The sequence below is a fragment of the Drosophila miranda genome (genome assembly GCF_003369915.1).
Source record: "Drosophila miranda strain MSH22 chromosome Y unlocalized genomic scaffold, D.miranda_PacBio2.1 Contig_Y3_pilon, whole genome shotgun sequence".
Classification (NCBI taxonomy): Eukaryota; Metazoa; Arthropoda; class Insecta; order Diptera; family Drosophilidae; genus Drosophila; species Drosophila miranda.
In genome coordinates this window covers 3,224,742-3,247,079 of record NW_022881625.1, presented here as the reverse complement: position 1 = coordinate 3,247,079, position 22,338 = coordinate 3,224,742, and the positions used below count along the sequence as shown (strand labels likewise).

General features: G+C 44.0%; 2 protein-coding genes across 2 annotated transcripts; both read left to right on the top strand.

Annotated features, from left to right (window-relative positions):
- The first annotated feature begins 557 nt into the window (after window positions 1-557).
- LOC117194652 lies at window positions 558-21,444 on the top strand. The gene is made up of 7 exons (XM_033399168.1): window positions 558-716; window positions 19,762-19,939; window positions 20,005-20,162; window positions 20,243-20,419; window positions 20,488-20,634; window positions 20,706-20,969; window positions 21,065-21,444. The coding sequence occupies exons 1-7, from the start codon at window positions 565-567 to the stop codon at window positions 21,165-21,167; spliced, it is 1,179 nt and encodes a 392-aa protein (XP_033255059.1). The 5' UTR covers window positions 558-564; the 3' UTR covers window positions 21,168-21,444.
- Window positions 723-2,033, top strand: LOC117194653. The gene is made up of 5 exons (XM_033399169.1): window positions 723-823; window positions 904-1,080; window positions 1,149-1,295; window positions 1,366-1,629; window positions 1,725-2,033. The coding sequence occupies exons 1-5, from the start codon at window positions 780-782 to the stop codon at window positions 1,825-1,827; spliced, it is 735 nt and encodes a 244-aa protein (XP_033255060.1). The 5' UTR covers window positions 723-779; the 3' UTR covers window positions 1,828-2,033.
- Window positions 21,445-22,338: the final 894 nt, after the last annotated feature.

The following is a 22,338-nucleotide window of genomic DNA, read 5'->3' as shown; positions in this document are numbered from 1 at the left end:
TCAGACATTTTGTTTTACAAAACTGCCGCATCATCGCGCTAGCAGGGTATCAACAGCGAGTTAACAGCCGCCGCAGTCTTAACAGCTCGGCAACAGCAGCACTGCCACATCACCTCATTGCCCTCTCCTGTTATTTCAGACCTTCTTATTTTCCGTCTCGCTCTTTTCCACCATTGCTCTCTTACTTTCCGACTTTAATATTCGAATTTTACTTCTCTATTCCCCCCTCTTCTCTTCTCTTCTAATACTATTCAAAATAGTTTGGTTAATTTCTATAAAAATCAATCTATGTATGTATGTATGTATATGCATGCGTTAACAGAATGTCGACAGAATGTTAGCAACAGTTGCAAAGTCATTCGATTTCTGCGCTGCTGACACTTTCTCTCGTATCTGTCGTTTTCTCTCCTGCCGGTATTCAATTATTTTCTGTCACTTTCACTTCCTCACCTCTTCATTTCCTTCCGGATCTAACTTCCGCTACTACCTCTCGCCTTCTCATCCCCCCTCCCTTAGCAAGCAAGCTTGCGTGTCGGCATGACTGGGGGGCAGCTGTCCCAACGCATGAGCAACATCTCGCTGTCCTCCGGCACGGACTCCGTGGGCCACATGGATCGCGGCAGCAGCTCCAGTCTCGCTAGCAGCGCCACCGTTGGCACCAACACCATCACCAGCGGCATTTCCAAGGAGTGCGCCAATTACCCCGTCGGCAGTCAGTCGGCCCGTCCACACTCGAGAACCACACTCCGCCGGCATGTTCCGGCTCTGGACCCATTGCCATGACGAACGGCTCCATCCAGTTGCGCCTCCGCGATGGCGTGCGGTGAGTGTGGACGCCCCCAGCCCCTTGGCTCTTCTTTAAGACCGACCCCTAATGTTAATACCTTTCTTTGCATGGGGCAGCATTGACATGACTCTGGACAAGGCGGTGCGCGTGCTCAATCAGCGCAGCATGGTGGCAGTTGCTCTATCACGCAACTGCAGCAACTCGGCTTTGATCCACCCCAATGGACGCATCTTGCAGAGCGGCGCTAAAGTCGAAATAGTCACCTACGACGGCATGAAGGGCAATAGCTTTGTGTGAGTGGGAATGGCCCTTACCCCAACGTGGCATCTTTTGAATCCTTTGAATTATCTTCCCATTACAGTCGCTATGCCAAGATGTGGTACAAGGGTGTGAGCTTCACCAGCGAGGCGTGCGCTCTCATCTACCTGGTGGACACAGCCGGGACGCGCACCGCAACCGAGACTTTCACCGATCTGACCAATGACTACACCCTGGCAGTGTTCTATGAGTCAGTCCCCCGGCCAATTGCATCGCTTCTTATTTGGCTAATTTCGATTTAATTCCCGAACTTCTCGCAGCGACTCGCGCCATGGTCCCTCTTATATGGCTGAAGCCCATGACGTGATTGCCAATTCAGCTTACACCTGTACCGAGGATGGCACTGAGATCTATGACATAAACGGATTTCTCATCACCCAGGCAGCCGATGGCCTGGTGAAGGTCACTCGTGTGGACAACAAGTGCTTGATTCGCACCAGTCCCGGCAATGGATCGGCCACTTTGACCACACCTGGCATCCATTGCACTGCCTCTCTGGGCAAGACCTCGCATCTGTTTGTTCGGTGAGTGTCAAACCGATGCTCTCAACCTCCCCCTCCCCCACCCCCTCGCTCATCATCCTGCTCTGCTAACTTCCGTTCTGTTCTGTCCTTTGTAGTCGCAATGAGAAGCGCATGCACTTCGATGGATCCTGTTTCATTGTACGCAACGCCGGACACTCCGTCGGCTTCAATGAGAACAACCTGCTCATTGTCTACTGAGCGGCGTTCGTAGTCCGGAGATAGAAACGGCGCAGTGGTAGCCCATCCCACACGCACACACTCACACATGTCAACACATTTCACCTGGAACACATACATAGACACCTACAGCAGCACACTTGAGGGACCTTGACGTGGAGAGAAGGATTCAGTTAGGATCCCGGAATTTAGGAATATCAAAATAAATTTGGGAAATAAGTTAGAAAGCAAATATGTTCGTACAAAAACCAGCACCACACCACACCACACACACACACCTCAGCGAAGGAACTCAGCCCAGTCCTATCTGGGTTCCGATTGCTCGACATGGGCGCAGCACAACCACACCACCAACCCCCAGGGAATACTAGTTGTCTTTCGTTTACCATTGCCTACATATATATCATGCCGTATATATGCGTGTATTACTAGTTGTTATTGCAAATCGGGAGCTCTTTCCTGCTTCCCCAAATCAGTTGGCCAAATCAGACCGATCTCAAGCTGAAGCGGAACCAATCAGAGCCGAATCGCATCGAACAGGGCCGTGCCAGCGTTTGGTGTTCAAAAAAAGAAACATCGTTTTTCTACTCGTTTCCATTTCGGCTTTTTCAGTTCTTCTAAATTGTTTCTTTTACGCAGTTCAGTTCTAAATTTTTTTTGATAGACTTTAAAAATGGCAAAACTCAAGAAAAAAAAGTTTAAAGAAATATCTCCAAAAAAAAAACATACAAAATTATGCACAGTTGGTGCGTCTGATTAAGCAACGTGTATTCAACAATTATAGTAGATCAGAGGACTAGTTCTCTTGGGCGTTACGTTTAGGCAACGTAACGCCAGTGCCGATACATTATTTCTAAGCTACCAGTTCTTTCAATGCAATCCAATAATGTTCATCCACACCCGCAGCATACAGACACTCGAACACGTAACCCATAATCACACACACCGCACACTCTTTACAAGAGGCAAAAGAAAGTGAATTATTTGCAAGTGGCACATCGCCAGCCACAGTTAAAACAGCCACAGGACACACATGAAAGATAGAACAGATCCTGTGAAAGGTAGAAAGTGAGAGTTTATTAAATTAACCCCAATTGTAATTTGATTAAAAGACACTTGTCCTGTGAGGAGGACAATGAAAGAAACCCCCATACAAACACAAAACATAGGCTTAATATATACATAAATACGATGGGATGTCCAATTATAATACAAAGTTAAGCCCAGTGTGAAAAACCGGGATTAGCCTTACGTCAATCTCCAACACCTAAATTTTCTATCATGTAAAGAGAAATTCATGTGCCCCAAAATCAATACTATGGAAGTATAATAAATTTAAAATGCAATCTGTTCATTCAATAAATTAATTTATTCCTCCAAAAGAATGGTGGAGCAATGGAGCTCGTTTCGTTTCCTACCCTCCATCCTTTGCTAATTTCTTGGTGGAAAGAAAATGTCGACTGCCTCCTGCCCCGTGCCTTTATGTGTTCGAGTCATACATGGCCGGGGGTATCGTAAATTTACAACAAAATTGTTTTATGGCCCCACTCCATGGGCCCTCCTGGCCCCCCTCAGGCGGAGCTTGGCGTTTACGCCGTCACCTGAAGTGCCATCAGGAGTTGGACAATTTCAGGCCCTAGACGACAGTTTGGTTCGGTTTCCCATCTTTAAGAGCACTTGGAATTTAATCATTTAAATTTCTGTGAGGATTTCCAAGAAAATAAATTTGAATATCTGCCGCTATAGAGTTTATATTTAAATCCGATTTAATGTAAAAGCGGATTACGCTCTTCCATTTTGAAGGGACTTCGGATAAGCCCTATCTTCGGAGACATCGGGATATGGAAGACCTTTTTGAGCTCCAAAAACCAAGCTTCGCGGGGATACAAATATTTCGTTGAATTTTTAATCGCACATTTACGACACAGCTGTTTTTATTTTATCGTAGCGTGAAAACCCTGGGCGGCCAGTGTGTACACTCTTTTGGACTACAATATTGTTTGTCTTGCTGTTGACAGCGGTAAATTAGGCAAATGGAAGGAAAAGTACATTGATATTTAATTAGTAAAATGTCTTGAGCATTGTCGTTACCTGCAAACAAATCCAAATGCACAGGGATATCGGATCGACTGTCATGCAGACTAAAGTTTCCAACAAACTTAACCTGGAGCTGAAGGTGGAGGTAGGCACGCGGCGCGGATGCTACAGCGCTGTCTGTGGCTGTTGATAAAGATTATTGGATAATGTCTTGGCGGAACTATCTGCCACGTCTGTCTCTGTCATAAGAAGAAAGTTGTAACATGGTTAGAGATACACAAAGAGAGAGAAAGAGAGATGCATACGGAAAGTGTGTGAAAGCGTGGAGCAGTGAGAGCGGGTGCGGAAGCCACAGCGTGGATACAGAAGCAGCAGTAAGTACAAATAGCCCAGCCAGGGAAGGATCAAAATATTGATGTCTGGAATGGCTTTATTCAAGTGTGAGGGCCTAACTGGGACTCGTGCGAGCAAAGGACCGACCCCACATATGTATCTGTGGCATATTCAATTCTCACGCTTGTGTGACTGCGCCCCTGCGAGTCCTTGTCTGCATCCATTTGCCGCTCGCACCCGTGTGCCCAACATCAAAAGCTTTTCACACTTAATTGGGCGTAAAATTAAATCAGAATTGATTAGAACACTTGAATGACAACAGCCGTGGCCGTGTTGCTGATGTCAATGGCATAGAGAGAGAGCCGCATCCTGCCAGCATCCAAGCCCCAAGCCTCCCAGCTCCCAGCTCCCACTCCACCTCCTGGCAGCAATTCCGCTGGCATTCTAAGCATAAGCAAACTTTTTGGTTTCGATTTTCCCCAGCTGACGCACGGCACGGCAAGGCAAGGCACGTCGGTGACTTCGGCCACGTTCCTGCCGCTTCTCGGCGCTCCTGCCACTTCCGAAGCCGGGCACTCCTAGACAGAGCGCACTAATTGCTGCTGGGAACTTCCCTGGGGAGGCTCCCCCGCAACCCTGTTTTTCATCGGAAAGTTTATGAAATTCAATTTCCCCAAAAATGGGGAATGGAATGGAAAAAGGCCGGGCATCAATTTTCCTGCATTATCGTTTAATGAGCCGACAATTATGCGAGGCCCCTCTGCTTCGGCACCATGCACGTCTATAGATATTCAATTAACTTGAATTCACAGCCATAACTCTCCGAACGAGTTCATTCCACATGCATTTGGCCAGGGCATAGGGCAAGTCAACTCGATTTCCGGCTATTAAGACATGGCTGAATTTCAGACGTGGAATGCAACGCCATGGAGTGCCGAGTCCAGGCAGGATAATTACATTTTAACCGGGTGATTCGAGCGGAGAGGAGAGTCGACAGCAACGTCAACGGTAATGGATAAATGCACATCTTCCGCCTCCCTAGGGGTCCTGGGAGCCGTCCTGGGGCACGGCACATTTAATGGGAAATGAATGGCAATGTTGGAGGTAGAAAATTATGAAAACGTTCCCAGGGGTAAGTTGTACGAAAACCAGCACGAAGTGCCCTCCATAATCTTCCACTTAAAGTTTATAAAAAATGTAAACGACTTTCATTTCGCCCGGGAGCGATACCTCTGACGAGGACTTCAAAGGACAGCTGGAAGACCCAGGACAAACTCGAGGCGAAAGTGAGTAGCTCATTGAATTGGATGGATTGTCATCCCAGTCGGTGACAGCAATCAAATCAATCACACCAGCCTCCACCTGAGTAGAGCAGGCGGGTCAAAGTGCGGCAGCCTTGGAGGATAAAGAATGGACCCCTTTTCTGACATTTGGTGATGTTTTGCGATGCAGCAAGAGGGAATTCCTACACCGATTGGGGCAAAACTTGGGCTAGGTACAGCTGGCAAGGCCGATAGCTTGATCCGATTCCTAAATAATATACAGCTAAGAGTACTATATGTTTGGATTCATTGGGAATCCGTGCGTGGTGATGTCTAATGCAATTTGCGTAATTGAAACCCACTCGAAAGCAATTAAATTTCCTGTGGTTGGACCACTTTCCGGCAATGAGATTGTTGGAGTAATTGCAATCGAGATTCCCAACTAATCTTCAGGTAAAACAATCCATAATGGAGCAGAAGTTTTGTTCGCACTCGGCATTTATCAAGTTTGAAGTTTTAATTTGCTTTCGCCCCAACAAAAACAACTACAGAATACAGAATAACAAAAGTGTCAACACGATTTTAATTGAGTTTAATTAAGCCGCAAATTAAAGCCTCTCAGCACTCTTGTCTGTGGACCGACCAACAGAAATTTAACATATTTGCGCTAATCCACTTGGCAACGGCCTAACAGAAATGAACAGCTGGTGCCAGTCCAGGCCTCTTCAATGGGCCAACTTTCGGATAAAAGAGGTACGTGCCAAAGGCTTCAAATAATCGTATTTGCTGGGGCCAAAGTACGTACAATAAACTCGAAGCAATCCGAAGAGCAAAGTTGCGATCTGGAAATTTATGGATGGCGAAGGCCAAAATGTTTTGCTGCCCAAAACCCAGGCTGAACCCATTTGTTGGCCCAGCTCTGAAAATGTCACACGCTCCTCACACCCACAGCTACACCCACACCCTGTGTGGTCTGGGTCTTGGCCGTCTGGGTCCGTCTCGGCCGGATTTGTCTGCGCCAAAGTTCACTGACACTTTCATGAGTTTTCTTGGGTCGACGAAAATAGTCGAACAAATAATCAACAAGCAATTCAAACTAGAAAAAAGACCACAATTCTGCTTCCTCTCTGCCTTTGCCTGCCGTAAATGGCCGTCCAATTGGTAATGGCTCGACAAAAATCCCACATTCATATTTACGAACCATAAATATGGACTCGTACTACCAAAAAAAGGAAAGGAAAAAAATAAAAGGAGGTTAACCAATTTGTTCGCTTGCGGCTGCTGTAAGTGACAACAGTGTGCAGATGCAGCTGCAACAACAACTGCATCGGGGTGGCAGCATCAGCACCGAAAATAAATTTCAAATATGTCACAAGCAAAATGAGATAGAATTTTTAGGCGAATATTCGCTGTGCCATGCTGCGTGGGCAGCGATGGCCAAATGCAGGGGAAGTCAATGCGCTCTAGCCGAAAAAGTGAAAGCCAGCATCAATCATGTGAGCAGGCGAGGGGATATAGTTGTCAATCGATTCGCAAGAAGTTCAGGGTTGCCTACTGAACTGAACCGTTCGACAATAGTTCTCTACGATCCAGACTACAAGGTGGCAAGACAATAACACTCCCCACACACCAGACGTGCGATGTCTCAGCTAATTTTCATTGCTACAAGCGCGGCCGGGCGTCCTTCAGGGCCTGCCAAATTCTAAATTTTGGCTAATTTGTCAACAGCCCCCCAGCATTATCCGCACATATCCGACAATTTGGGTAGAACCAAACATCTAACAAAAGCTGTACACATTCGCTACTTACACTATATGGATAGTACGGTTTGAATTACTGGAACCATGTGTCCGCTATAGAGAGCTTAGCTTGTACATACATAAATGGGCACCTAGCACTATTATATTTTGCATGCAAATTCCAGGACACAAGTGTGTACCCTCACGTAAAGATGATGCCAGAAATTCCAACTGACGAAGCAGATATGCGATACACTGCATCAGCAGTAACCCACCAAGATGAGGCTCCTCCGTGCTTAGCCGCCTCCTTCGGCACTGACACTTGGCATTTCGCAACCTTCTCGAGCCAAGGCGAGCACTTCAGAAAATTGAAACTTTCGGTTTTATGCCACCATCGAGCACACAGCACAGTACTTTTACATGGCCAAGTGCAACTCTTTTGGCTGACTTTTCAATTTTCTAAAATGCTTTAAAGCTTCTGTTTGATGCTGTTGGGAGCGGCGCCTATTGCTTAATTCGATTTTGCTTGACTTTGATGCTGGCAAACTTCATTTGTCCGACTCTAAAAGCGTGAAATAGGATTAGGCCGACGGAAATGCATTCAAGCTGACTTAAATCTATTTCTAGTTGGGCAACGATACAAAGTACCAATTAATAATCTATAGGAAATCAGATTTGAGAGGAGTTAGGAAAGAGAGAGTTGCAGTGCACGCAGCTTATGGAAGAGATCCAAATTAAATTAAGACTGCCAGAAGTATTCCACAAATAGCCATGACCAGAATGAAGTTACTTTGGGCCAAAACGATGACGGGTCAATACTTTTTTCCAGGCTTGTGGATAGATCAGCGTCAGTGCGGCGCCTTAATGCAAGTCTGTGAACGAATTGTATTTGGTAAATTTTCTTTACAGGAATCCGAAAGGATCGAACAAGGTGAAAATGAGCAGTGTACGAATTAAACATTTTACCATTTAACCATTTGGTAATTTGGTAAACCATTTTTTTGTGAAGCTCAAGACTCAAGCCTGTAATGTGCCAGAAATTCATATTCGTAGAGGTGTGAGATTGTATGTACGGATGGAGGTTGTACATACTTTTTTTGACGGTCAGACACCATTAGTATAGCAGGATTTCGGAACGTGTACCTCTAGCTATGCTCTAACTAGCTCGCCGGAATGTCGTGGGATCTTTCCTACTCTCCTATCTGCTATACGAACACATTCGCAAAGATGTTTTAGGTACACTTGATTTAATGTTCAAAAGGAACTCTACAAAAGAAATCAAAAAGAAAAGAATGTGAATTTTAACTAACTGTTTAACCGACTACCGACAAATAGTCAGGCTATATTCCGTCGCTCTTGGGGAACTCAGATGACTTTGACCCCTTCTCTACCCTCCCTACCTTTGTATGCCGTTTAATCGACAGCATAACCCTAATCGAGCGCATCTCTATTTGATCATCGGACTTCCTCAGGCTCTACTCAGGACAAACACGAAAGGTTTAATGTTCCATTATTATCTACTAATTATTATTTAATAATTCAAAATTTAAGGGTTTGGACTTCATGGTTTTCCAGATAAGTATAAACTTAGCATAAAGTAATTAAATAAAGAAGGAGGAAATAGTATCCAGTTATACCTGGTTATATGTATATATGTATATAGGACTTATGTGTAGAGAATATGGCGTAAAAGAAATTAAATTGGAAAGAAGAGAAAAATATGATAATTATATAACTAGAAGGCAAACGTGAAAGAAAAATTAGTAGCCGATCCGCTTTAAATTATGGCACGGATATGGTTGTTTTATATACCGGAATAGAAGTTTTATAAGACAGATATATATTTCCAAAAAATACTCGAGAATTCCGTTTAAGGAAGTTTCGTAACTCACTCATACTTTATACGAATTATCCGGCGTGTCCGTTGAGCTCAAGGGGCGACGTAGGAACATATTCTGAGGAAGGGAGAAAAATTATGAATATACAGGTCTTCACTTCTAATTCGGATGAAACACCGATTTTTTTTCCATTTCCATACCCGTACGACGACGATTTGCCACTCAACGGCGGATCTTAAAAAAATGTGGTTTTCATTTGCGCTAATTTCTAATTATGGGTAATTATATACATTATTGGTTTTTTTTTCTTTTTAAATCTATACAATACAAAAATAGTTAGTGCGTAGCCTAATCTTTAATAAATGGAAAATCTCATGACGAGACTCAAAACTAATACTTTGGTACATTTTCACACGACGACTATTAAACGGCAGTGTGGATCGCCGCAGAATAATGTTTTATTTTCACAGTTTGAGAACCACTCCACACACTGCGAAGAACTACATGCGAAAGCCTTAGCCGCGCGCTTAATTCATAAGCGAGAAGGGTGACGAGTGCGGCATATTAGTTTCTCCGAATTCGCAAGAAAACTATTCTTCTCGTCTTACTCCAAAATGTACTTCAGCTCAAGTATGCCTCCACATAACTTCGGGTTTCACTCTAGTATATCTTCGGACGGCTCTTTCTGGTTTATTTGGTTGTAGTTATCGTTGGTTTATGTAGATGCTGGTTCCTGGGAAATCCGAGGTCTTTCCCAGATCTACTAAGAAATCGATGGACTTTGACGACCTCGTTCTTGGAGGGGGGGTCAATTGGTTTTTCTTTCCCAGTGTCGAACGTAGTAAGATTTCCAGCCCTATGATACGAGACTGTTAAAGCTGTGTCACTATTGTAAGGTCCAAATACCTTTTATTTTTTCTTAATCCAAAAGGAATAATGTAGTCCACCAGAACTTCAATTTACTTGGCACGTGTTTGATTGCACAACGTTTTCAAATTCACTTGGATCTATATATTTGTATAAAAAGACACATCCGAATTCGCACAGCTTCACTATAGCAATGATCTAGCCAGAAGTTCTATTACTTGCATTAGCCCTTACGATCGGAACTTTACCTTCCACAACCAACGGGGTAATCGTACGATTTTAGACAAAGCTTACACCTTGCTTCCCTAGATAACGGAGTAATCGTACGATGCTAAGCAAAGCTTACACATAGCTTCCACGACTAACGGAGTAATCGTATGATTTCTAGTAAAGCTTTAAAACATAACTCCCACAAATCCACGCTGCTTCTCTAAATTAGACATTACGCTCTTCAATGGAAGCTTTAACTACTGCTCTCTTGTAATTGATCTCTTATCTTGTTTTTGTAAAGAGCAGAGTTTATGTTAAACGCGAGGGCCGTACTTCCCAAGCTGTTCTCTGGAGTTTTAGAGTCACAACTGGCCACTACACCACAGTTGAGGAAGCGCTAGTTTTAACTGGCGAAGCCTAAACGGAAAAAGGACAGTTGCCTAGTGTTTCACTTGTATGCCTTTGAGGTGAAATATTCCTAAGTTTTTACCCTGTTCGTTCTTCAGTTGATAATAGGCTGAGCCAACTCGTCTAGATACCACGGCTGAAATAAAAACCGGCGCTAACTTTGCATTGAACTTTTTAATAGCATTGCTTTGGCAGAAATTGCGGGCAAGTACTGGCTCTCCAACCTTAAACTCTACTTTCCGACAGCGTAGATTATATCGCCTAGCATTTTGTTCATGTGACTCTTTCACCTTTTTCTTTGCCGATTCGCGAATAATTTGTAGTGCTTCCGGATAACTAATGCGGCTATCCTCCGATAAGAGTCTTAAGCGGCGAAGCAACTCATAGTCTTTGCCATTCAGAATCATATTTTGTCCAAAGGTTAGGAAACAGGGCGAGTACCCGGTGCTTTGGTGAATGTTGGATCTGAGAGCAGCACTGATTTCCGGTAATTTGGTATCCCAAGTGGAATGATCCCGGCTTATGTAAGCTCTTATAGCTGCTAACACCGATCTATTGAGTCTCTCACTGGCATTCGCCTGTGGTGAATATATCGTCGTACGAATATGTTGTATCCCAAAGCGGGTTAGAAAAGCCTGAAAGGCTCCAGAAACGAATTGAGATCCGTTATCTGCTAATATCACCTCGGGGACTCCAAATGTACAGAACAAATAATTTTCGAGGTAATCGCACACCCGATTGGAAGTAAACACCCTAAGGGGGCATAGGAAATGAAATTTTGTGAAGTGATCTACGATAATAAGTAAACCAATATGCCCTTTCTTGGATCGGGGATATGGACCCAGCAAATCCATATAAAGCTTTTGAAACGGACGATCAGACACCATTGGTTTTCCCATGGGTGGTTTCAACACGGTGTTCGGGTGTTTGGTGTGACGACACACTTCACAATGAGTTACATACTCACGTATTTGCTTGTTCATTTTTGGCCAAAACAAATATCTTTTAATCTTTTCGATGGTTTTCCCTACTCCACTGTGAGCGGCATTGGGCGGATCATGAGCCCGCGAGATTACACCTTGGGTGAGTTCCCTAGGAATCCACAATTTCCAAGATAGATTATCTACACCATTATTTCCCTGATCAGGTTCGGTTCTTTTGTAGACAAAATCATTGAGAATCTTCAAGTCTGGTAATTTGTCTTGCTTAGCGCGAATGTTATCAATTAAGGTCATATATTCTGGTGATTTAAATTCTGCGGCAGACAGATCAACTATCGGACCCTGCTCTTCCATTTCAGAAACAGTAATTTCCTCTTTACGCGATAGGGCATCCGCTACCACGTTTAGTGAGCCCTTCCGGTGCGTTATCTCAAAAGAGAATCCCTGTAGTTTTATGGCCCATCGAGCTAATCTACCAGACAACTCCTTCTGACGCATAAGCCATTGTAATGAGGCATGATCGGTTATCACCTCGAATGCCTGACCTTCTACATAAGCACGAAACTTTTTAATTCCCTTTATCACCGCTAAACATTCTAATTCCGTGACTGAGTAGTTTTTCTGAGCTTTAGATAGCTTCTCGGACATGAATGCTACGGGTAATTCTTCTCCTTCTTCGTTTTTCTGAGCTAACACACAACCAATTCCTACAGTACTAGCATCACATAACAGCAAAAAGGGTTTTGAGAAATCAGGAGTAGACAAAATGGGAGCTGACGTCAGGCACTGTTTAAGTTTATCAAATGCCTGATTGGCCAAAGGGTTCCACGCATACGCTTTCGGTTTCTTTAATAGTTCTGTGAGGGCGCAACTTACCGTTGCATAATTGTCGACGAAACGACGGTACCACCCAGCAAGACAAAGCAATTGTTTCACCGTCTTGGGAACGGGGAATTCTTTAATAGCTTCAATTTTACTCGGATCCGTCTTTACCTGTCCGTATCCAATGATGAACCCCAGATACTTAATCTCACGCATGCAAAAGTGCGACTTGGCAATGTTTATCGTAAGATTAGCCTTTCGTAAGTGTACTGCAACTTCTCTCAGTAACATTAAATGGGATTCGAAATCGTCTGATAAAATTAGTAAGTCATCGAGGTAAACAAACACTCTCGTACGCAAGTTAGCAGGTATTACCTTATCCATTAAACGACAGAGGGTTTGTGAGGCATTGGTTAGACCAAAAGGCATAACTTTGTATTGATACAGCGGTCGGTTAGGTATGGTAAACGCGGTGTATTGGCGTGAAGACTCCTCTAGGGGAATTTGCCAATAAGCATGCTTCATGTCGAGTCCCGTTATGTATTTGGCAGGTGGCAATCGACTGAGTATCCCATCTATATGGGGAAGGGGGTATGCATCTTTTCGGGTATATTTGTTGATCTCTCGAGAATCAAGGCATAACCTATTCTTGTTCCCTTTCTTTACTAGGACGCAATTGCTACTCCATGGACTATTTGAAGGTTCTATCACGCCCAGCTTAATCATCTTCTCTACTTCTTCGAACATCACTTTCTCTTTCGCGGGGGAAATGGGCCAATGTCGTTGTTTGACGGGTACTTCGGCATTGATTACCATAGAATGTTGTATTAGGTGTGTACGACCTAGTCCGTCGCATTCATATGACGGGAAGGTTCTTATTACCGCCTCTAATTGGTTCCTTTGTTCTTCATTTAGGGAATGCATTTTAGGCGTTTCCTTCATAATCGTGTCGTCTCTATTCTCCAAACAGCTCACAGTTCCTTCTCGGGTCAATAATTGGGATAGAAGACCGAAATCTTTCCAAAAGTCAACTCCTAAATAAACATCTTGCTTTAAATCTGGTATGATAAAGAACTCTACTTCCTTAACTATTTTACGGAATTCAATCGGGACCACCAATTTGGACACTACGGTACAAGCTTCGTTGCTGGCAGTGCGTATGGTTCCCAAACACTTCTGAGACTGTGGGTGATGTGCTAAAAAGGTTGCTGCTCTCCCACCCAAACAACTAATGGTTGCTCCTGAATCCAGCAAAGCCTTATAAGTTTGCCCTTCGATCATTACCTCCGTGTACAATCGGTTATCTGAACTCAGAATAACTGCTGAGACTAAACGTTTTCGAACAGATTGGACCTTTTTCCAGAACGCTCGTCTTCGGACCGTCGATCGTTTGGGCTTAACTATCAATTTAAACCACGTATTCACATTTTCTGAATCTAACTCTTTGCTCTCCATCGTTTGAGTCGCTACATCTATACCTGTAAAAATTTGGTGTAGTATCATATCCGGTTTTACGTCAACTACCCCTTCGGAAAGCCCTCTTAAGGTAGTTGGTTTACTTTCGTTTAGTTGCTGTTCTTGGTCGGATGTACTGACTGGGCTCCGGTCGGTACATCCCGTTTCAAGTTTTTCGCTGGGTTACATTTGACGCATCGAGGTTTATAAATATCCTTATCACCACACCCATAGCAGAAAATTCGCCTTTCTCCTAAACAATCATCAAAACGATGCCCTTCCTGGTCGCAATTCCAGCATACTAGTTTCTTACGATAAATCTGCGAAACGTCTTCTTCCTCCATATCTTCATTGTCCGTAAGTATTTCTGCTACATTCGGTTTGCTGAATTTACCTCGTGGAAAAGGGTTATGGTTGTCTTTACAGAAGTTTTCATGCTTGCGAACTTCTTCTCTCAGGCCAGTTCGATCGCTGATTTTGAGATGCAAGAGTTCATATCTGAGGGCCGTTTTTGCGTTACGTTTTAAAATGTCTACTAACTTATTTTCGCTAACCTCGTGTGAGAGCCTGGACACTAATTCTTCGACGGCCGTCTGGTAATCGTCAAACGATTCACCCTCTCTCTGACGGCGTTTTCTAATCAACTCCCACAAGTCGAAATCATCTTTAGCATCATCGAATCGTTGTCTAAATGAGGCAGAAAAAGTTTGCCAAGAAAACTGTGGGTTCTTTCTATGGAAGTTCCAAAACCAATCGCTGGCTTTAGACGAGAAAAGCAGATGCATATTGTCACAGAGTAATTCGTAATCGTTATTTAAAGTGGAGGATGTAAGTGAACGAACCCTGTACAGGAATTCGTCGACGTGCATAGCGTCTTTGGATCCGTCAAACTTTAGTCGCTAACTGGCTAAGATATTAGCGGCTTCCCAGGAGCTATTGCCCTGTTAGAGACATTTGGATGTGGTAATCCCCTTTCATTTTCTGAAGACAACGAGTTTCCTGTTATAATAGGCTCGTGATTTTGCCTTGTCGCTTGCACAGGCGTGCTATCTGAAGCTATAGTCATCCTACCTAATTGTCCGCGTAGATTTTCTTCGATCAAATTCTTAACGAATGAACTTAGCTCCACCATCATATCTTTCTGCTCACCTTTTATCAGGGCTTGTATAACCTCAAGGGTTCTTTCCGACATATCTCCTTCGCCCGACCTATGGCTGATGCTGCCCAAAGAATTATCCCGAAATTGTTGAGACTGCAACCTAGTGTGCATCCCTCTGCGCAATGTAGTTCCTCGTCCCTGTTTAGGCCTAGCCCCTCTTGACTTTTGAAGTCCTCTCTCTGAAGCGTTTGACTCCGGGTTGGATCCCCCTTCTAACGGCACTATACCCGAACCCATGTCGGGTGGTAATTCGGCTGCTAGAGTATTCTCATCAAACGAAAGTTCCTCCGGATTCAACTCCGCCCTACATACGGGGCAATTTCTGTTATTTTTCACGAATTCTTTCATGCAAGTATCATGATACCTGTGCCCACAAGATGCAGTACATATTAGTTGACTTCTTCTTATGGCTTCTTGACATATACCACAGATCTGGGCGTCCACGTCACCCGACGCCTTGCCCCCTGGGGTACGTTGTACTGGTGACATGTTAAGGTAACCCAGTAATACGAGTTCTGATCACTAAATGTGGAAATCCCTAATTATAGGACCAAAGCTTCAATAAATTCTACCAAATTTTCCTAAATACCCAATATTTGTCCTTTTCGAGCTTGACTCCGTCCGATATACGCTTTCTCTTGTCGCCGGAATATAACCTCAATGAAATCTAATTTGGTCTATGGTATGTTTATGTGGTCAGTAACCTTGGCAATGGCTAATTTCCAAATCTATATCTAGAAAATTAGACTTCCAAAAGCCATCGATACTCCTCCCTCATAAACTCTTTTGGGGTTATCCTATTATAATTTGGCCGACCTATCCGCCTTTGTGAATAGCTGTCGTATATTCGAAAATTAATTCTGGTAACAAAAAAAAAATCAGTTTCCATCCCTTGCTACCTGGCGGATTCTATTTGGTTAGGTATTCCGAAACTCAGAATCTTAAACCCAAAATTCCATCAATATCCTCCGTTACAGTAGTTGGACGGGAAGTATTAATTTTAATGTGGATTTTAAAATTGCAACGAGCAAAGTTTTTGGGGGTTTTAACCAGTAGTAACTCGTACTCTGGCCCCACGTTGGGCGCCAATCTATGTAATGTGCCAGAAATTCATATTCGTAGAGGTGTGAGATTGTATGTACGGATGGAGGTTGTACATACTTTTTTTGACGGTCAGACACCAATAGTATAGCAGGATTTCGGAACGTGTACCTCTAGCTATGCTCTAACTAGCTCGCCGGAATGTCGTGGGATCTTTCCTACTCTCCTATCTGCTATACGAACACATTCGCAAAGATGTTTTAGGTACACTTGATTTAATGTTCAAAAGGAACTCTACAAAAGAAATCAAAAAGAAAAGAATGTGAATTTTAACTAACTGTTTAACCGACTACCGACAAATAGTCAGGCTATATTCCGTCGCTCTTGGGGAACTCAGATGACTTTGACCCCTTCTCTACCCTCCCTACCTTTGTATGCCGTTTAATCGACAGCATAACCCTAATCGAGCGCATCTCTATTTGATCATCGGACTTCCTCAGGCTCTACTCAGGACAAACACGAAAGGTTTAATGTTCCATTATTATCTACTAATTATTATTTAATAATTCAAAATTTAAGGGTTTGGACTTCATGGTTTTCCAGATAAGTATAAACTTAGCATAAAGTAATTAAATAAAGAAGGAGGAAATAGTATCCAGTTATACCTGGTTATATGTATATATGTATATAGGACTTATGTGTAGAGAATATTGCGTAAAAGAAATTAAATTGGAAAGAAGAGAAAAATATGATAATTATATAACTAGAAGGCAAACGTGAAAGAAAAATTAGTAGCCGATCCGCTTTAAATTATGGCACGGATATGGTTGTTTTATATACCGGAATAGAAGTTTTATAAGACAGATATATATTTCGAAAATACTCGAGAATTCCGTTTAAGGAAGTTTCGTAACTCACTCATACTTTATACGAATTATCCGGCGTGTCCGTCGAGCTCAAGGGGCGACGTAGGAACATATTCTGAGGAAGGGAGAAAAATTATGAATATACAGGTCTTCACTTCTAATTCGGATGAAACACCGATTTTTTTTTCCATTTCCATACCCGTACGACGACGATTTGCCACTCAACGGCGGATCTTAAAAAAATGTGGTTTTCATTTGCGCTAATTTCTAATTATGGGTAATTATATACATTATTGGTTTTTTTTTCTTTTTAAATCTATACAATACAAAAATAGTTAGTGCGTAGCCTAATCTTTAATAAATGGAAAATCTCATGACGAGACTCAAAACTAATACTTTGGTACATTTTCACACGACGACTATTAAACGGCAGTGTGGATCGCCGCAGAATAATGTTTTATTTTCACAGTTTGAGAACCACTCCACACACTGCGAAGAACTACATGCGAAAGCCTTAGCCGCGCGCTTAATTCATAAGCGAGAAGGGTGACGAGTGCGGCATATTAGTTTCTCCGAATTCGCAAGAAAACTATTCTTCTCGTCTTACTCCAAAATGTACTTCAGCTCAAGTATGCCTCCACATAACTTCGGGTTTCACTCTAGTATATCTTCGGACGGCTCTTTCTGGTTTATTTGGTTGTAGTTATCGTTGGTTTATGTAGATGCTGGTTCCTGGGAAATCCGAGGTCTTTCCCAGATCTACTAAGAAATCGATGGACTTTGACGACCTCGTTCTTGGAGGGGGGGTCAATTGGTTTTTCTTTCCCAGTGTCGAACGTAGTAAGATTTCCAGCCCTATGATACGAGACTGTTAAAGCTGTGTCACTATTGTAAGGTCCAAATACCTTTTTTTTTTTCTTAATCCAAAAGGAAAAATGTAGTCCACCAGAACTTCAATTTACTTGGCACGTGTTTGATTGCACAACGTTTTCAAATTCACTTGGATCTATATATTTGTATAAAAAGACACATCCGAATTCGCACAGCTTCACTATAGCAATGATCTAGCCAGAAGTTCTATTACTTGCATTAGCCCTTACGATCGGAACTTTACCTTCCACAACCAACGGGGTAATCGTACGATTTTAGACAAAGCTTACACCTTGCTTCCCTAGATAACGGAGTAATCGTACGATGCTAAGCAAAGCTTACACATAGCTTCCACGACTAACGGAGTAATCGTATGATTTCTAGTAAAGCTTTAAAACATAACTCCCACAAATCCACGCTGCTTCTCTAAATTAGACATTACGCTCTTCAATGGAAGCTTTAACTACTGCTCTCTTGTAATTGATCTCTTATCTTGTTTTTGTAAAGAGCAGAGTTAATGTTAAACGCGAGGGCCGTACTTCCCAAGCTGTTCTCTGGAGTTTTAGAGTCACAACTGGCCACTACAAGCCACGGAGTACCATTAATAATACGAAAATGTACAGTAATTAGTATCTGATCTACATCCATACAACATTGAAATGCAGCCCTGAATATCGCTCCGATTATAATCGGGAGACAGCTCTACTTTTCACTTTGAATTCCGGTTTAGCAGGCGACGACTTTCAGTGTGAAAATCCGAACAGTCATCCTTTCGAAAATTGTGCCAGCGAGCGGAGCTCATGTAAAGTGGAAAATTAAATATAAAAATTAAAATTCCTCTCAGAGTCGTAGTGAGAAGTGTCGAACAAAATATTCTAAAACTGTATTTAGCACGCGCGTGTTCTCAAGTATGTTCACACATATTTAAAGTACAAATTTCGCATTTGCCGCACACACGAATACACGCACGCACACACAAACGCCGGTTTTGTGAACTCACTTGACGAAAAGAAAGAGCGAGAAGAAAAAAGTTTGCCAAATCAAAATGGTCACCGAGCCGAAGTCCGTTGAGCCCAAGGTCAGCACCAAGGAGGCGCAGTGCCAGTCATCGGACTGCGAGACTTCCCAGCAGGAGCCGGTCTCGCAAGTAAGCAGCCCGAAGGGCGCCCGTGTGGGGATCTTCAATGCCGAGGACTTCTTGTCGCGTGCTCAGATGAACGACAAAATCAACAACATCTTGCGCTCGCCCACCAAGCCGCCCAACGGGGTGCGCCAGCGCTCCGTCTACACCAACAACCCATCGCCGGTAAGTGAAATTCCAAGCAATAACGTGAAAGTTTCTTCAATTTTCAGACATTTTGTTTTACAAAACTGCCGCATCATCGCGCTATCAGGGTATCAACAGCGAGTTAACAGCCGCCGCAGTGTTAACAGCTCGGCAACAGCAGCATTGCCACATCACCTCATTGCCCTCTCCTGTTATTTCAGACCTTCTTATTTTCCGTCTCGCTCTTTTCCACCATTGCTCTCTTACTTTCCGACTTTAATATTCGCATTTTCCTTCTCTATTCCCCCCCCCTCTTCTCTTCTCTTCTAATACTATTCAAAATAGTTTGGTTAATTTCTATAAAAATCAAATGCAAATTGGGAAAAACGCACACACGTATGTAAATACATATATGTATGTATGTATGTATATGCATGCGTTAACAGAATGTCGACAGAATGTTAGCAACAGTTGCAAAGTCATTCGATTTCTGCGCTGCTGACACTTTCTCTCGTATCTGTCGTTTTCTCTCCTGCCGGTATTCAATTATTTTCTGGCACTTTCACTTCCTCACCTCTTCATTTCCTTCCGGATCTAACTTCCGCTACTACCTCTCGCCTTCTCATCCCCCCTCCCTTAGCAAGCAAGCTTGCGTGTCGGCATGACTGGGGGGCAGCTGTCCCAACGCATGAGCAACATCTCGCTGTCCTCCGGCACGGACTCCGTGGGCCACATGGATCGCGGCAGCAGCTCCAGTCTCGCTAGCAGCGCCACCGTTGGCACCAACACCATCACCAGCGGCATTTCCAAGGAGTGCGCCAATTTCCCCGTCGGCAGTAAGTCGGCCCGTCCATACGTCCAACTGCCGGGCATACACATTTCCAACCCTCCCCAGTACGGGCCAGGGAATATGCAGGAAATAGACGCTGGCAAAATGGCGCACAACGGCAAGGCACTCACAGGGCGCTACAATGCCACGCCCACCTATGGCTTCGACAACGAGCAGAACTACTGCCTGGTAAGGGGCTCCTGCATATCTGTAAATCAAGCCGATTCTATGCTCAATCTCAGAATTCCCAACAGTTGCCGTCTCCAATGCCCCCTCCACCATACGCCTTGGCACGCGTGAGCAGCACACGCAACTTCGAGCTCGAGAACCACACTCCGCCGGCATGTTCCGGCTCTGGACCCATTGCCATGACGAACGGCACCATCCAGTTGCGCCTCCGCGATGGCGTGCGGTGAGTGTGGACGCCCCCAGCCCCTTGGCTCTTCTTTAAGACCGACCCCTAATGTTAATACCTTTCTTTGCATGGGGCAGCATTGACATGACTCTGGACAAGGCGGTGCGCGTGCTCAATCAGCGCAGCATGGTGGCAGTTGCTCTATCACGCAACTGCAGCAACTCGGCTTTGATCCACCCCAATGGACGCATCTTGCAGAGCGGCGCTAAAGTCGAAATAGTCACCTACGACGGCATGAAGGGCAATAACTTTGTGTGAGTGGGAATGGCCCTTACCCCAACGTGGCATCTTTTGAATCCTTTGAATTATCTTCCCATTACAGTCGCTATGCCAAGATGTGGTACAAGGGTGTGAGCTTCACCAGCGAGGCGTGCGCTCTCATCTACCTGGTGGACACAGCCGGGACGCGCACCACAACCGACACTTTCACCGATCTGACCAAGGACTACACCCTGGCAGTGTTCTATGAGTGAGTCCCCCCGGCCAATTGCATCGCTTCTTATTTGGCTAATTTCGATTTAATTCCCGAACTTCTCGCAGCGACTCGCGCCATGGTCCCTATTATATGGCTGAAGCCCATGACGTGATTGCCAATTCAGCTTACACCTGTACCGAGGATGGCACTGAGATCTATGACATAAACGGATTTCGCATCACCCAGGCAGCCGATGGCCTGGTGAAGGTCACTCGTGTGGACAACAAGTGCTTGATTCGCACCAGTCCCGGCAATGGATCGGCCACTTTGACCACACCTGGCATCCATTGCACTGCCTCTCTGGGCAAGACCTCGCATCTGTTTGTTCGGTGAGTGTCAAACCGATGCTCTCAACCTCCCCCTCCCCCTCCCCCTCGCCCGTCATCCTGCTCTGCTAACTTCCGTTCTGTTCTGTCCTTTGTAGTCGCAATGAGAAGCGCATGCACTTCGATGGATCCTATTTCATTGTACGCAACGCCGGACACTCCGCCGGCTTCAATGAGAACAACCTGCTCATTGTCTACTGAGCGGCGTTCGTAGTCCGGAGATAGAAACGGCGCAGTGGTAGCCCATCCCACAAGCACACACTCACACATGTCAACACATTTCACCTTGCACACATACATAGACACCTACAGCAGCACACTTGAGGGACCTTGACGTGGAGAGAAGGATTCAGTTAGGATCCCGGAATTTAGGAATATCAAAATATATTTGGTAAATAAGTTAGAAAGCAAATATGTTCGTACAAAAACCAGCACCACACCACACCACACACACACACACCTCAGCGAAGGAACTCAGCCCAGTCCTATCTGGGTTCCGATTGCTCCACATGGGCGCAACACAACCACACCACCAACCCCCAGGGAATACTAGTTGTCTTTCGTTTACCATTGCCTACATATATATCATGCCGTATATATGCGTGTATTACTAGTTGTTATTGCAAATCGGGAGCTCTTTCCTGCTTCCCCAAATCAGTTGGCCAAATCAGACCGATCTCAAGCTGAAGCGGAACCAATCAGAGCCGAATCGCATCGAACAGGGCCGTGCCAGCGTTTGGTGTTCAAAAAAAGAAACATTGTTTTTCTACTCGTTTCCATTTCGGCTTTTTCAGTTCTTCTAAATTGTTTCTTTTACGCAGTTCAGTTCTAAATTTTTTTTGATAGACTTTAAAAATGGCAAAACTCAAGAAAAAAAAGTTTAAAGAAATATCTCCCAAAAAAAAACATACAAAATTATGCACAGTTGGTGCGTCTGATTAAGCAACGTGTATTCAACAATTATAGTAGATCAGAGGACTAGTTCTCTTGGGCGTTACGTTTAGGCAACGTAACGCCAGTGCCGATACATTATTTCTAAGCTACCAGTTCTTTCAATGCAATCCAATAATGTTCATCCACACCCGTAGCATACAGACACTCGAACACGTAACCCATAATCACACACACCGCACACTCTTTACAAGAGGCAAAAGAAATGTGAATGATTTTTAAGAGGCACAGCGCCAGCCACATTTAAAACAGCCACAGGACACAAATGAAAGATAGAACAGATCCTGTGAAAGGTAGAAAGTGAGAGTTTATTAAATTAACCCCAATTGTAATTTGATTAAAAGACACTTGTCCTGTGAGGAGGACAATGAAAGAAACCCCCATACAAACACAAAACATAGGCTTACTATATACATAAATA